The following is a 16,722-nucleotide window of genomic DNA, read 5'->3' as shown; positions in this document are numbered from 1 at the left end:
CTGCAATGTGGACTAAGTCATACATAGCACAAGTCCCCTCCGGTACTTGAGGTAACAGCAGTCGCATCTTTTCACCTGCGCAGCTCGATCTCTCAGTGGCGAGGAGTAACGCGTGGGAGGCTCACGCTGCCCCCGACACTTCCTGATTCTACTGCGCAGGCGCACCAACCGACCTGTAGGAGTCGCTGTCCACAACGCCCGATCCCCACCCATCAGTTTCCCACCCCCTAATACGGCCAATGTGTATTAGTATGAACGACCAGCTAAACTGAAAGCAATGTGGAGCGCTGGGCTCGAACAGGCGAGCCCAGCGTCTCCGCTTTCGTGGCGAGCGCCTTGCCCACTACGCCACGTAGCCGCCCGTATACGCCCCTTTTTGTACAGTTGTTTGAGGTCATCGGGTCATGACCCCGAGGAAGGCTAAGCTCCCCACTACGGGGTGACTTATTGAGGCGTTCACATGGAGCACGCCCCCTCCCCCGTCCACCTACAGTCACAATCGCAGTCCAGATGCCCTGATTGCTCAGCTTCGGCCACTAGGGTCCTAAGAGTAGCTATTTCGGTTAGAAAGTGGAGGGTTTTTCTAATAGAGTCCCTTCTGTTAGCCGTACCCTCGTCTTCATAGGCCTTGCGAATGGTGTCAGCACATTTCTGGATACAATATAGCCAGTCAATGGCAGAAACTTTGAAAACAAAATGTTCCTTGTCTGTACCAAAGGTCCTCATAGAGATGTTTAAAGCAGCAGTCTCGTAATGCATTGAAGGATGTGGTATAGAGATCGTAGCCTCGTAATAGGAGATGGGGTACTTTTATGACGAGTTACCATAACGACTAGCTCCTCTCGTAAGATCCCGGTCCCTTTTCACAAGGTACTCATTTTCTTTGCATTCTCCAGAACTCTTCCTCTGTTACAATTATCTGCTTATTGTCGATCCCACTTCTTAGCCCAGTTCTTAATCTATTCGCCCGGTAGAATACAACTTATTTTGCAGTGCGGTCGTATTCAAAACCTAGAATGCCATCCTTTAACATCCAGCGCACATTAAAGATGTCCGCCCGTTCAGTATCTGAGCAGTCATATAGCCTGGTTAAGGCTCCATAGCAACGAGGGGCCCACATCAAAGAGCTTATTCGATCGGTGCTATCCAGCACCTGTTGTGTTGGTGTAATATTCGCCATTCTTCTTCTGTTTTGATATAAGATAGGTAATTCACTACTCTGGTTTGTTTTATAAAACCTCTATACTAATTCCTGTATATATATATGCTTTTTAGCTAAATACGCCCAGCCTACTTAGAGCGTCTGTGTGCAGGCCTCCTGGGCTACATGTGGGGGTTAAGAAGGTACCCCTCAGTAGGGGGCCTCGTGGTTGCCGTGAAACCCTGGCTTAAGAATCACACGCAGCCCAGGGGGTTCTCACCCGTTTGTGTGCATGTCTGGACCTGTCCAAAACATGCACACAGGCATGGGTTAATAAGTCACCCCGTAGCGGGGGGCCTAGCCTTCTTCGGGCTCATGACCCGATGACCTCAAACAACTGTACAAAAAGGGGCGTATACCTCATCAATCACTTTTCGACAGAAGGGGCCCTGTATCTTCTCTCTAGAGTTAATATCAATCTGTAGTCGAAGTTCTGTTAATAACATAAGAGTTAATAACAATCTAGTCAAATGTATGTCTGAGTTAATACCAATTTGTATTTGTCCTGCCTCTAAGAGTTGATAGAAATCTTTTTTTTTGATCCACTTTTTCTCCCATTTTTCCATATTTTCTCCCATCCCAATTTCGTATCATCCAATTCAACCCTCCCCTGTCACGGACGCTGTTTCTTGCCTCCCACAAGCCGGCTGCAATGTGGACTAAGTCATACATAGCACAAGTCCCCTCCGGTACTTGAGGTAACAGCAGTCGCATCTTTTCACCTGCGCAGCTCGATCTTTCAGTGTCGAGGAGTAACGCGTGGGAGGCTCACGCTGCCCCCGACACTTCCTGATTCTACTGCGCAGGCGCACCAACCGACTTGTAGGAGTCGCTTGTTCACAACGTTCGATCCCCACCCTTCAGTTTTCCCTCCCCGTAATACGGCCAATGTGTATTACTGCGGACGACCAGCCAAACTGAAAAACAATGTGGAGAGCTGGATTCGAACATGCGAATCCTAGCGTCTCCACACTGGTGGCGAGTGCCTTGCCCACTACACCACCTAGCCGCCCTAAGAGTTGATAGAAATCTGTAGTCAAAGTCCTGCTTTAAGAGTTGATGACAATCTAGTCAAATTCATGCCTCTGAGTTAATAACAATTTGTTCAAAGTCCTGCTCCAAGAGTTAATAACAATCTCTAGTCAAAGTCCTGTTCTAAGAGTTAATAACTGTTCAAAGTCCTGCCCTTAATGAACATGGTATATTGGTATAAGAGGTATAATCAACTAGTAGGTGTGTGTTAAAGGGGTTTAATGACAGTGGTATAAGAGGAATAATCAACTTGTAGGTGTGTGTTAAACAGTTTTAATTAATGACAGTGGTATAAGAGGAATAATCAACTTGTAGGTGTGTGTTATCCCTTAATTATTCTATTACTAAATACTAAAATATGGACTTCTATAGTGCAGATTTTGTATAAAAGTATTCTGTACTTCTGTATGACAACTATTAAAGAAACTTGAACTTGAGATGGTCTGCAACCTGTGAGCACCACCAGCAGAGTTGTCTCAACAGTCAGTCAGACATCTCATACTGGGTACAGTGTCCTGGCTGTATTCTGACTGGTTGGCTGTTGACCCACAGAGAATCTTCCACTTGGGGTCATACCACTCGTATGCTGCTGTAGTTTCTTCATCATGATGGGAGTCTTCATCGAGGCTCTCTTTTCTGTCTCCATTCACTTCAACAGGTTCATACAACATTTTAACACACAAAGAGGCGGAGCCTCTGATAGGTTGACCCCTGGTGTCAGAATACTAGTCTCATAGTCATAACTGACCGTATGAAACGGAACCATCTCAGCCCAAATACTGGTCTTGTAGAAAAAATGATAGATTAGTTAATGGGATCATTCAGACATTATATACTTATATATTTGGTATGAAATACTTGCTAATGGTGTAGGTGTAGGTGATGCAGTGCCATTAAGTTATTCACTAGTGCCGTGGTCTGAGTTCTGGTCTGGTTCTGAGCGAACCAAGAAGTTTCAGACGGGCAACAAACGGTGTCATGAGATATAAAACTCTTAATCCACTGTGCACTGGAGTAGATGGAAAAAGTACACTGCAAGCAAAGTATTAAACCAACAACAACAATGCAAGCTTCAGAGCGATGCATTGTGTTGGAACTAGTCTCAGTGTGATATCACTAAGGGCTGCATTCCAACATGAATCAAGCAGAGGAAATGTTTGAGGACCTCAGGTTGGTCTGCAGGTTGTGTTGTGAATTAACACTTATTTGTCTCATGTCTCCTGTCTGAAGCTTCCCTCTGAACCGGACCAGACCACAAGACTCAGTGAGTAACATGACAATCAACTACTAGCAAGTATTTCATAACATTTAATAATGTCCAAAAATATGAACAATCCCTTTAATTACTGTCTCCCTTTAATTTCAGCCCAGATACTGGCCTCTAGAGGTGTAACAATGCATCGCAATGCATCGATCCTAAGGTGACGATTCAACTGCATCGATTTGAAAATGTTAGAATCGATTAGCATTGTTTTCTTCTTAATTTCTTTATATATATATGTCGATTTTTTTATTGACCTATAGTCCATTCATGCTAAGTGAATCTGTTCCCCCAGCCTCATTTGCGTATATTTTTTTGGGGGGAATTAACTGATAGAAAATTCATCGAATCGCATTGAATCGTGGTCAAATGAAGAGAATTCATGATGCATTGAATCGTTGCCTGAAGAATCGTAATCGAATCGGTGTGGGGTCAAATATTTACACCCCTACTGGCCTCATAGAATAGAATAGAATCATTAGCTACTCTGTCTTGTGTACCGAGGGTTAGCTTACCCAGGACAGATCACTTGTTACATCACTTCCTGTAAAGAAACCTCTTGAACAGACTCATCTTTCAATAAATACGTCATCGGTTGTCTGATTGAAGTGGAATTTTATTGGTAAAAAGCATGTCATACAGCAGAAAGAGGAGGGTCTTTGTCTTTTCAACAGCTTTTCTTTTCTAGAGAGAGGGTTAGTTACTGTCATTAGTTACTGGATGAAACAGTTAGAGAGAGACAGAGTGGCGAGTTAAAGTGTCCTGTTGGAAGGGGGTTGGTACCTGTTGATTGATTGATTGATTGAAAACTTTATTAGATTATCAACATGCTGGGAGGTTTTGATGTGATAGATAGATAGATGGATGGATGGATGGATGGATGGATGGATGGATGGATGGATGGATGGATGGATAAGATAGATAGGGAGTAGCCTTGTGGCTTTCTCAAAGCCTTCGGCAAACAGCCAATCAACATTCAGGAGGCATGAAAGGGGAGGGGCAACACGTTTAGCTGACTCCTCATTGGATGGGAGGTACTTCCATCGTATTAGCACTAAACAGATTGTTTAATATTATCCAATCAGAGCTAGAGATTATTTATTTTATTTTTTAATCTATGTCCACATTCCAGGCAGTGATCTCCCTCTGAGACACATTTTCAATTTATCTTCATAACTTTCTTCTTCTGTCAGACAGTTTCCTTGACAACCAGTTCGAGAGGGATGGACAGAAAGTTGGTCCAATCACAGGCCTTGCTTGGCGAGGGAGGCAGACACCTAACGGGAAAACAGGTTTTGGTATTAATATCTCTGACAGTAGGCCAAAGACCTGAATCCTCCAATATATTTCTAATTGGGCAACAAGTATTTTATTTGAATTAATTTCCGTCATTGTCTATATTGTTTGTATATATTGAAGGCATCACCTCATGGGAGAATGACGTGTAAATTATAAATGCAGTGGGTCACATAGTAGATAGTAGGGCTGACCCCGATTAGTCGACTAATCGATCGAAAGCAGCCGCAGTCGACTGCCAACCTTTTTTGCCAATGCAAAAAAGATAATAATAATAATTATTATTATATATATATATATATATATATATATATATATTTTTTTTATCATTCTTTCCAAAAGCAAGGAGGCCTAGAAGCGTGGCTAACGCTAATGGAGTGCATACCAGAGAGGCTAACGGGCACAGAGGCACTGAAAGAGGATTTCACCCATCTAATGAACACATTAGACTGGACAAATATCAAGATGTATCCATCAGTGGACCAATTGCATGCTTTTGCAGAGGACAAGAAGCCTTCAGTCGACTCCTTCAGACATTAAGCACTCCCCACAGCCCAAATGAAAAAAAAATAAAATAAGAAGTTGGGAGGGTAGTCTACTATCGGCAAATTTCGCCCAATCAAAGTCGACTATACAAATCCTTAGTCGAGGTCAGCCCTAGTAGATAGTAATAGAAAATATACAGGATGTACATAGTAATAGAGAATATACAGGACGTACAGTACATAGTAATAGAGATTATACAGAGTATTTGCAGAGAGATTATATTTGCTGTACAGGATGCACATAGTAATAGAGACCATACAGAGTATCTGCAGGGTGGAGAAAATATCTTTGCTGTACAGGATGTACATAGTAGTAGAGAATATACAGAGTATCTGCAGAGAGTATCTTTGCTGTACAGGATGTACAGACTCTATACACAGAGCCTTAAAAGAAGAGATTTTAAAGTAGAATCTGTAATGTGGTCAAAGAGCAACCTCTAGGCAAAAGAGCCCCTCTTGGTATTGCATATATCTTGGCCTGTGAGTCAATCAAATGTTCAAAACTTTTCTTTGTCGGGCGAGGCGGGTGGGTATCCCGATCGCATTGAGAAGCGTCAAATGCCTCCAATGCATCTGTTGTGGTGGATTATGTTGGCGACACGATGGACACCGGTACTTGGATTTGCGGTCAGACAATTGGAATATTCTTTTTGGGGTACCTCCTAGTGAAGGCAAGGACTAAATTATATCAATCCTGCTTTGATCCAACCATGATTTAACCTAGATCGCAACGTGTCTTACGTTACTCCACAACGTATGCCGTTGGTGACGTTCAAAGCATCAAAACCCCCCGACCCCCACCCACCCCCCCCCCCCCCCCCCCGCCCTTCCTTTCATGCATTCATGCTGAAACATAACATACATTTGATTTGGAAATAGTAGCGTGTCCAGGCGAGAAACGGCAACGATCTTAGTGAAATTCACGGTTTGCTGCATATCGTTGTTTTCTGGGATTAGACAGGATCACTCAAACTATACTTATATTCACCATGGTATAACACGCAAACGTATTGATGGAAACATTTATACTTTTTCACATATTGAACGATAGATAGTTGATGTCAAATGGGCCATAGTATTGTATCCATAGCTATAATATAGAATATATATATAGCCCTGCAAACACCGCCACTTATTCCTATCTTTTAGAGTGTTGGCGTGGTAGGAACTAAGATGCTCTAGGCCTCCGGCGCTGAATGAGTTAAGGGCTCGAAATTGCGACAGTTTTGGTTGCATATGCTCCCGCTGTTTCTATGTGCAGTGAAAATTACTCCAATGCTTTGCATCCTAGTCATTAATTTACTTCGGGGTAAACTAATGTTAGCCGTTAACGCTAGCTAACCATGCTCGAGACAGAGCGAGAAAATAGCTGAGCTGAGCTAGAAAGGGTGGGGGCGAGTGGGGAGGGAGCCTTCTCTCCCTCCCTCCCTCTCTCACAAGGAGCCCTTTCTGTGTGTGTGTGTGTGCGCGCACGCTGGTCTTTTTCCTTTTTTTTCCTACTTTTTCTCCCATTTTATATTTTTTTCTCCCATCCCAATTTCGTATTGTCCAATTCTACCCTCCCCTGTCTCGAACGCTGTTAGGCCATGCCTCCCACAGGCAGGCTGCAATGTGGACCAAGCCTTGCATCACGTGTCCCCTCCGGTACGCGAGGAGGCAGCTGTCGCATCTTTTCACCTGCACAGCGCGATCTCTCAGCGGCGAGGGTCTGCGTGGGAGGGACAGTTGCTTCCTGATTCTACTGCGCAGGCGCACCAACCGACCTGTAGGAGTCGCTGTCCACAACGTCCGATCCCCACCCACCAGCTTCCCACCCCTAACACTGCCAATTGCGTTAGTATGAACGACCAGCCAAGCGCTGGTCGCGCGTGCGCGTCGGGAGGTTGTGTAAATGCTCCGTGTGTGTCCCTCTCTCCCTCTCTCTCTCTCTCTCTCTCTATCTCTCTATCTCTCTATCTCTCTATCTCTCTCTCTCTCTCTCTCCCTCGCAGTCGGGAGCACTAGCTTATCACTGTCAAAATATATTTGCGCATGTTCCCACGTGCACGCCCATATTCCAATCCGTGCAATAATAATCACAGAGGTATATATTGTCATTTGAAACAAGTTACCAATGCATTGTCCCATGGGATTATGCCCCCCGCGGCTAAATTAATTAGTATCCCCATCAATCTCTCGCAGACTGTGTCGGTGACTGTCACTCAAAGCGCTTATGGGCGGAGCCCATCCAATAACAGCCTGAAATCCAAAGGGAGAAAAATGATGCTTTTGAGTACTTGATTAGAAATATAAAACAATAAATTTTTTGGAAAAAAAAACTTACAGATGTGTTCCATAGACTCACAGGAATTGTGTAAAGTTGCCCAAATAGTGCAAGGAATAGCAATGCATGTCTCCTTTAAATTATAAATGTATCAGGGATCGATAAGGGAATCGATAAAGAATCGGATCGATACGCAGAATTGATAATGGAATCGTATCGATAAAATCTTATCAACACTATTGCACTTTGTATACATGGTTAGTTTTGATCTGATGTGTGTGGTTTGCTCACCTGGTCGGCCAGGGTGTCAAGAGGTGGAACTTTGGCATTCAGACATTCAGTGGAGGAGCCCTTGCTGAGGCAACGGGGGGAGTTCTGGTTGCTGAGGCAACGGGGGGAGGTCTGGTTGCTGAGGCGATGGGGAGAGGCCTGGGCGGAGCCAGACTGAATGATGATGTCAGCGCCGTGGTTGGTACGAGCTCTGGCTGTCTCTCTGAACAACAGCTTATGACTCTCAATCTACAGTAGAAAGAGTATAATAGATTAGATTATACATTATATATAATTATTATTATTTTTTTTTTTACTTTGGCCATTCCCCTGGCTCTTTTATACGTTTATCGCATTTATTCTGGTCAAGGATGACCGACAGAAACAGGCTGAAAGGGTTCAGATGGGGGGGAAGACACTCTGGGAAAGGCACGGCTGCAGTCCGGGATTCGAACTCGCTAAACCCCAGATCCGTGACGAGCACGGTTGTCCCCGGCGCCGAAATAGCGCTCGAGGTACGTGGTGAGCTACTGGAGCTCCCCCTATATATAATCTTTTTATGGGAAAATATGTAGAAGTTTATTTTTATTTGATTTACCAAGTAACGTACATCCACTAAAAGTGCTTATTTTTGCCACTGAAACAGACATCTAACTCAAACAGGACAAACAAGCAGGACACACACACACAAACACACACCACACACACACACACACACACACACACACACACACACACACACACACACACACACACAACTACCCCCTAATACAGCTACCTCCTTATACAACTACCTCCTAATACAGCTACCTCCTTATACAACTACCTCCTAATAAAACTACCTCCTTATACAACTACCTCCTTATACAACTACCTCCTAATACAACTACCTCTTAATACAACTACCTCCTAATACTACTACCTCCTAATACAACTACCTCTTAATACAACTACCTCCTAATACTACTACCTCCGTATACAGCTACCTCTTAATACAACTACCTCCGTATACAGCTACCTCTTAATACAACTACCTCCTAATACAACTACCTCCTTATACAACTACCTCCTAATACAACTACCTCCTTATAAAACTCCCTCCTAATACAACTACTTTTTGTACAACTACCTCCTAATACAACTACCTCCTTATATAACTACCACCTTATATAACTACCTCATAATATAACTACATCATAATACTACTACCTCTCCACCATCTATAACCTTTGATCAGTTTAAAGTACCATATATCTACACAGAGGCTAGCACCATCAGGCCTTCGATCCTGGAATGAGCTGCAGAACCTCATCTCACTTAATGATTTGAAAGTTACTTCTGCAGCTGAGCTGTGTCTGTGTTGTCTTTATCTTTGTTGAGTTCTACCTGTCGTCTTTAATCTTTATCTTTGTTGAGTTCTACCTGTCATCTTTATGTGTTGAGTTCTACCTGGCGTCTTTATCTTCGTTGAGTTCTACCTGTCGTCTCTATCTGTGTTGAGTTCTACCTGTTGTCTTTATCTTTGTTGAGTTCTACCCGTTGTCTTTATCTTTGTTGAGTTCTACCTGTCGTCTTTGTGTTGAGTTCTACCTGTCGTCTTTATCTTTGTTGAGTTCTACCCGTCGTCTTTATCTGTGTTGAGTTCTACCTGTCGTCTTTATCTTTGTTGAGTTCTATCTGTCGTCTTTGTGTTGAGTTCTACCTGTCGTCTTTATCTTTGTTGAGTTCTACCTGTCGTCTCTATCTGTGTTGAGTTCTACCTGTCGTCTATCTGTGTTGAGTTCTACCTGTCGTCTTTATCTTTGTTGAGTTCTACCTGTCGTCTCTATCTGTGTTGAGTTCTACCTGTCGTCTTTGTGTTGAGTTCTACCTGTTGTCTTTATGTGTTGAGTTCTACCTGTTGTCTTTATCTGTGTTGAGTTCTACCTGTCTTTATCTTTGTTGAGTTCTACCTGTCGTCTTTATCTGTGTTGAGTTCTACCTGTCGTCTTTATCTTTGTTGAGTTCTACCTGTCGTCTTTATCTTTGTTGAGTTCTACCTGTCGTCTTTATCTTTGTTGAGTTCTACCTGTCGTCTTTATCTTTGTTGAGTTCTACCTGTCGTCTTTATCTGTGTTGAGTTCTACCTGTTGTCTTTATCTTTGTTGAGTTCTACCTGTCGTCTTTATCTGTGTTGAGTTCTACCTGTCGTCTTTGTGTTGAGTTCTACCTGTCGTCTTTATCTGTGTTGAGTTCTACCCGTCGTCTTTATCTTGAGTTCTACCTGTCGTCTTTATCTGTGTTGAGTTCTACCTGTCGTCTTTATCTGTGTTGAGTTCTACCTGTTGTCTTTATCTGTGTTGAGTTCTACCTGTTGTCTTTATCTTTGTTGAGTTCTACCTGTCGTCTTTGTGTTGAGTTCTACCTGTTGTCTTTATCTTTGTTGAGTTCTACCTGTCGTCTTTATCTTTGTTGAGTTCTACCTGTCATCTTTATCTGTGTCGAGTTCTACCTGTCATCTTTATCTGTGAGTTCTACCCGTCGTCTTTATCTGTGTTGAGTTCTACCTGTCGTCTTTGTGTTGAGTTCTACCTGTCGTCTTTGTGTCGAGTTCTACCTGTCGTCTTTGTGTTGAGTTCTACCTGTCGTCTTTATGTGTTCAGTTCTGCCTGTTGTCTTGTGTCAGGATTGGGGGGTGTTACACGCAGACACACACAAAAAGTTACCCCAGACGGGTAACCACTGGAATCGCAGAGTGATGAGATAGGGCGGGGAAAACACAAGAATAAAATAAATAAAAATAAAAGCTATAGAAAACACAAAGTACCAGGATAAAATAAATTGGGAAAACCCCCAAATTAACCACCACTGCCTAGCAGTTAAAAACAACCAAGAAACCAAAAGCACTACAGACAGAGAAAACCCTAGAAACGTGAACTTGGGACACTCTTCTAGTACTGAGGGAAAACATGAAATGAACAAGCATCTGAACACAGGAACCCAAGCTACTTAACACTTTGAGCGCCACGCCTGGTTTTCCGTTTTACCGGCTGAATGCCACCATCGGCGCCAATGTTAACGTTAATATCGCCTAATCTATGTTTTAAATTATGTGTCTAATCTGCCCATCGCATTATCAAAGACTATTTTCCAGTCAGTGCTGTCAAGGCAGATTGTTTTTTTATCGCGTCGTTTCCGTTTCAGAGCAGTTAGAAAAGCCCCCGTTTTGATATAAAAAACAGCTCATTCTGGAGCATTCTATGAAAATCGTCTTTTAGTGGAATATTCCACAACGTTGATATTCGTCGGCCTTTTTATGAATCGTTTTCAAATAAACGCTAGATGATCAATATTATACGTGCACGCACGCACATTACGGCCGCACACGGATAATCGCTCCGTTGATTTCCTCACGGAGTTTTACAGTGAAACCGAAAGAAGACATTTCACAAAACAGCTTATAACTTCATCAAACTTACTCTGATTATCCTTTTTTTTTTATCCACTTTTTCTCCCATTTTTTCTATATTTTCTCCCATTCCAATTTCGTATCATCCAATTCAACCCTCCCCTGTCACGGACGCTGTTTCTTGCCTCCCACAAGCCGGCTGCAATGTGGACTAAGTCATACATAGCACAAGTCCCCTCCGGTACTTGAGGTAACAGCAGTCGCATATTTTCACCTGCGCAGCTCGATCTCTCAGTGGCGAGGAGTAACGCGTGGGAGGCTCACACTGCCCCCGACACTTCCTGATTCTACTGCGCAGGCGCACCAACCGACCTGTAGGAGTCGCTGTCCACAACGCCCGATCCCCACCCATCAGTTTCCCACCCCCTAATACGGCCAATGTGTATTAGTACGGACGACCAGCTAAACTGAAAGCAAATGTGGAGCGCTGGACTCGAACTGACGAGCCCAGCGTCTCCAGCATTTCGTGGCGAGCGCCTTGCCCACTACGCCACGTAGCCGCCCCTCTTACTCTGATTATCCTAACACTGATAACATAGAGTCATTACCTGACATCAGATGGTATCCAACTGGTATATTCCAATTCCTGATCACCATTCGAAAAAATCGATACGTGTATGGATCCAACGCGATACTGTAGATCTCCATGATCAGCGGGGATCTGAGGTTCCAGAATGAACTGTGGTAACCCCGGCTGGATCAGTGAACTGGAAAATGTGGAGTACCGGATTTTTTTCCCCATCATTTTCATTGAGTCCATTCCAAAATCACTTATGTCATCTGGGAGACGACAGGGGCCGCTTTTTTCCACAGTGATCGCCGGCGCCGCTCGGCTATACTCGGGTAGGCTCGGGTGATGCAATAATTTTTCAGATCGCTAAAAAAATAAAATAATAATAATTCCGAGAAATCTCGTGAGTGGCTAGCAACCACCTATAAAATCTATAAAAAAACCAGAGAAATCTCGTGAGTGGCACTCAAAGTGTTAAGTGGTGTCTGGTGATTGACATCTCACAAGAGAAAACAAAAAATAACTGGTGTCTGGTGATTGACAGCTCACCAGAGAGAACCTAAAATACATCCAAAGCATGCAAGAATAAACTAAAACCAAATCCACATAGACTGTGATCCATCATAGTCTTGTACTGTATCTGTGTTGAGTTCTACCTGTTGTCTTTATCTTTGTGACTGTTTCATTCTCTTTTGACCCTGGTTTGGCTCTAGGTCTCATTTGTAAAAGAGGTTTTAATCGCAATGTGACTCGTTGTTATATTAATAATTTAATACATAATAAATATATATTTATTAATTACCTTTTTGACTCCTCCTCCTGCTACATGTCCCAGGTTCTCCAGAGAGCCGACTTTAGACTGAGCCAGTAAAGTAAACTCCAGCTTCTCTGACTTGATCTCCACCATACCTCCACCTAATAATAACAATAATAACAACAATGTTACAGTAATACTACTAATAATAAGTTATATATTTATCTATAAAACACCTTTAAAAATATTGTTACAAAGTGCTCTACAGACAATATTTTATTTCTAAAATATAAATAAGAATATACAAATAGAAATATAAAATATTTCTAAAGAAACAAAGAACAAACAGAAAACAACGAGAAAGTCCACATCAAAATAGCATTAAAATATCAAACAGGCGAGTATCCGTGGTTTACCAGTGGGGTGGCAATGAAGGACAAACTTTTTATTTCATAATCTCCCCGGGAAGAAGGAGCTTGAAAACAATGGTGAAGTATTTTGGGAATAGCCTACTAACATTACAAACATGATTGGCACCGTAGAAACAAACCCACAAGCACCGATGTGGCTTTGAGACTCATTAAACTGTCTACCAGTCGAGCTCATTTTCGTGTGTTTTGCGTCATCTGATCGGCATTTATCAAGACCACCAATCAAACTATTAAGATCGGAGCATCCATACTTTTAGACACCATATAAAGACACGATAAAGCAAGTGGGCAACTTTTCCGGAGAATCAATACATTTTACTTCAATGTGGTGACTTGCATGGGTTAAAAAAAATTATATTTCAGTCATGGTAAAAGATGTAACCTAAGAATATATGGTGTTATATGGTGATGCCATCTGTCAAACACTAACTACTAATCATAAGAATAATATGGTGTTATATGGTGATGTGACCTGCCTAACACTAACTACTAATCACAATAATTACTACTCCTTCTCTCTAACTCCTCCCTCTCTCTCTGTGGATTGATGAGATGGGATCTGAGATGATAGCTTATCAGTGAGCTGGATGCAATCCTACCTGGAGGGGAGAGAACAGATGGTAGAGGTAAACGGTACTCTATCCCCCCCCCCTCACAGTGAGCTGTGGTGTTCCACAAGGAAGCATACTAGGACCGCTACTCTTCCTAATTTATGCAAATGACATGTCGTCAGCCTGTGACTGCAACTTGTTCCTGTTTGCGGACGACTCAGCCCTGCTGGTCTCTGACAAGAACAAATTGCAGGTTGAAAAAACCCTCAGCACGGAACTAGGCAAAATCTGCATATGGCTCGCTGATAACAAACTATCATTACACATGGGCAAAACAGAGTCCATTCTCTTCGGTTCAAATAACAAACTCATCAAGACCGACGGATTCTCAGTTACAGTGGGTGACAATATTGTCACAAGGAAAGACGAAATTACCTACCTGGGTTCCATCCTAGAGGCAAATCTTTCCTGTGACAAAATGGCATCCAATGTAATAAAAAAAGTCAACCAACGAACTAGATTCTTGTACCGGATCTCCTCTCTGGTAAACAAGAATACCCTGAAGACTCTGGCAGGAGCACTCATTCAAGGGTACTATGACTATGCGTGCACCTCATGGTACCAAAGCACCTCAAAGGCGCTTAAAACAAAATTACAAACATCACAAAACAAACTGGTCAGACTACTACTTGACCTGAACCCCAGAACCCACCTCACCCCTGCCCACTTTGACAACCTAGGATGGCTTAGAGTAGACGACAGAGTACAGCAACTTGCAATGGGCCTGGTCTACAAGATACACTATACGACCGGGGTGCCCATGTACATGTCAAAATACTTCCCAAAGGTCAGTGAATACCACAACCACTACACCAGAGGAAGCTCAACAAATCATGTTAAACCCAGATTCGGCTCAAACAAGGGACTAAACACGTTTCGCAATTATGCCACAACAATGTGGAATGCCCTACCCAAAGCTGTAAAGGAATGTGAATCCCTGCCCACATTCAAAACCGCTCTTAAAGAGCACCTACGGGAGGCTGCAATTCGAAACTGGCCACCGTAAATGCCCAAAACCCCCACCACCTCCTAATAGACAGTCTCCTCCCCACCGCATGTATATATTCCCTCCCCGCCGTATGTATATTTCCCTCCCACCCACCCACCCCCTCCTAATGTACAGTCCCCTCCCCATCATATGTATATACTCTGTCAGGATCTAGGGGTAACAGTACTGTATATTTGAATACCGCTTATGTCACAAATGTATCGGTACTAAATACCTATATGTCCCTATGCCATAAATGTCATGTATGTTGTGTATGTCATAAATGTCTATATGAATTGAAAATGGGGGACCCTGATGGAAACAAGACAACGTCTTTCTCAGGTCTGCATCCCCTTAACAATTGTATGTATTGAGCCGTACTGTATTGTACCCATTCTGCAATCTGTTAAATAAAGTTTTCATTCATTCATTCATTCATTCATCTTCTTAAAGCCTGTTTCTCTATTGTGGCCTGTTTTAATGGAAGGCGCAGACCTGTATGGAGTGTATGTATCTATTGTGACGACCCTCCCCCACACTGTTTGCTTGCTTGCTCTGCTTGTTTTTACACTTCCAACATTCATGCTGCACATACACCCTCATCCATGCACTGCTTACACACTGATAGTGATACTCATCCATATTGGCTGACATGTTTTGTTCTTTTGTATCTTTATATAGAATAATTAAATGTATTGTGCCTGTCTTCCCTTTTGTTACAAGCGTGTGTGTGTGTGTGTGTGGGGGGGGGGGTGTGTGGAGACCTGGTTTGTGGTGGATGTTGCCTTTGGAGCCACACTTTGATGTCACATTACTGATATCGACCTTCTTATGAACTATCTGCACCTAAAGAGATAGAGATAGCGATATATATAGATAGAATAAGAGAAATAGGAGAGAGATAGAGAAATAGATAGAGATAATGAGAGATAGATAAGGAGAGAAAGAGAGAGAGACTATTTGGTAATAGATAAATAGGGGAGACGGGTCAGACTGGTTGGTAATAGATAAATGGGGAGACAGGGCAGGGCTCTAAGCTAACACATACCACCAAAATCACACATTGGCCCATGTCTACTAGACGCAAAGGATATCGGTTGTCCAGCTGCTTTTGTATGTTGTAGTGTTGTCACAATACCAACATTTTGACTTCGATACCGATAGGAAAGGTACAGTAATGGAATATATTATTAGATGACAGAACATGGAAAGTTCTTATAATTTTAATTAATATTTTTACGCTGGGTCAGACTGGTTAGTAATAGATAAATAGGGGAGACATGGGTCAGACTGGTTAGTAATAGATAGGGGAGACGGGTCAGGCTGGTTAGTAATAGATAAATAGGGGATACATGGGTCAGACTGGTTAGTAATAGATAAATAGGGGATACATGGGTCAGACTGTTTAGTAATAGATAAATAGGGGAGACAGGGGTCAGGCTGGTTAGTAATGGATAAATAGGGGAGACGGGTCAGGCTGGTTAGTAATAGATAAATAGGGGAGACATGGGTCAGACTGGTTAGTAATAGATACATATGGGAGACAGGGGTCAGGCTGGTTAGTAATAGATAAATAGGGGAGACGGGTCAGGCTGGTTACAGTCGTTAGTAATGGATATATAGGGATTAGCTACTTACCTTTCCTCCTCCGGGGGCATGTTTAATGTTATCCTTGGAGCCACATTTTGATTGGACGTTACTCAGATCCATCTTCTTATCCTGTATCTGTACCTGTAGGCATGACAATCAATGTGATGTGTGTGCGTGTGTAAATGTGTAAGTATGTGAATATGTGTGTGCGTGTGTTACCTTCCCTCCTCCAGGTGAGTGTTTGATGTTGTCGTTGGACCTGATCTTAGACTTGACGTTGGTGAGGTCAGGGATGGGGTGTGAGGGGGTGAGGGGGGGGGTGCGACCCCTCAGAGAGCCTGGAGACTTGGGAGGAGTCCGCACTACTGCCACCTGCAGGATCAGAATAATATGAACTACAATAATAATACAAATAATAATCAATAAGGATGGGACAAAACAAATTTATTCACAAAGCACAAAGGTGCTATAGATAAGATTCAGCCACTAGATGTAGGCAGTAGGGCACCAGCATATAATGC

General features: G+C 42.8%; 1 protein-coding gene across 1 annotated transcript; it reads right to left on the bottom strand.

Moving 5' to 3' along the window:
* Nucleotides 1-1,351: 1,351 nt before the first annotated feature.
* Nucleotides 1,352-16,321, bottom strand: LOC311240545 (microtubule-associated protein 2-like; the record flags this gene model as incomplete). Its single annotated transcript, XM_084329123.1, has 5 exons — nt 1,352-1,387; nt 7,890-8,117; nt 12,630-12,742; nt 15,376-15,457; nt 16,250-16,321. 5 exons carry the CDS (start codon nt 16,319-16,321, stop codon nt 1,352-1,354), a joined length of 531 nt encoding a protein of 176 aa, XP_084185249.1.
* Nucleotides 16,322-16,722: the final 401 nt, after the last annotated feature.

This window comes from Notolepis coatsorum, assembly GCF_963971535.1.
Source record: "Notolepis coatsorum genome assembly, chromosome: 14".
Taxonomy (NCBI): domain Eukaryota; kingdom Metazoa; phylum Chordata; class Actinopteri; order Aulopiformes; family Paralepididae; genus Notolepis; species Notolepis coatsorum.
The sequence above is the reverse complement of the archived record's forward strand: the minus strand, read 5'-3'. Positions and strand labels throughout refer to the sequence as shown.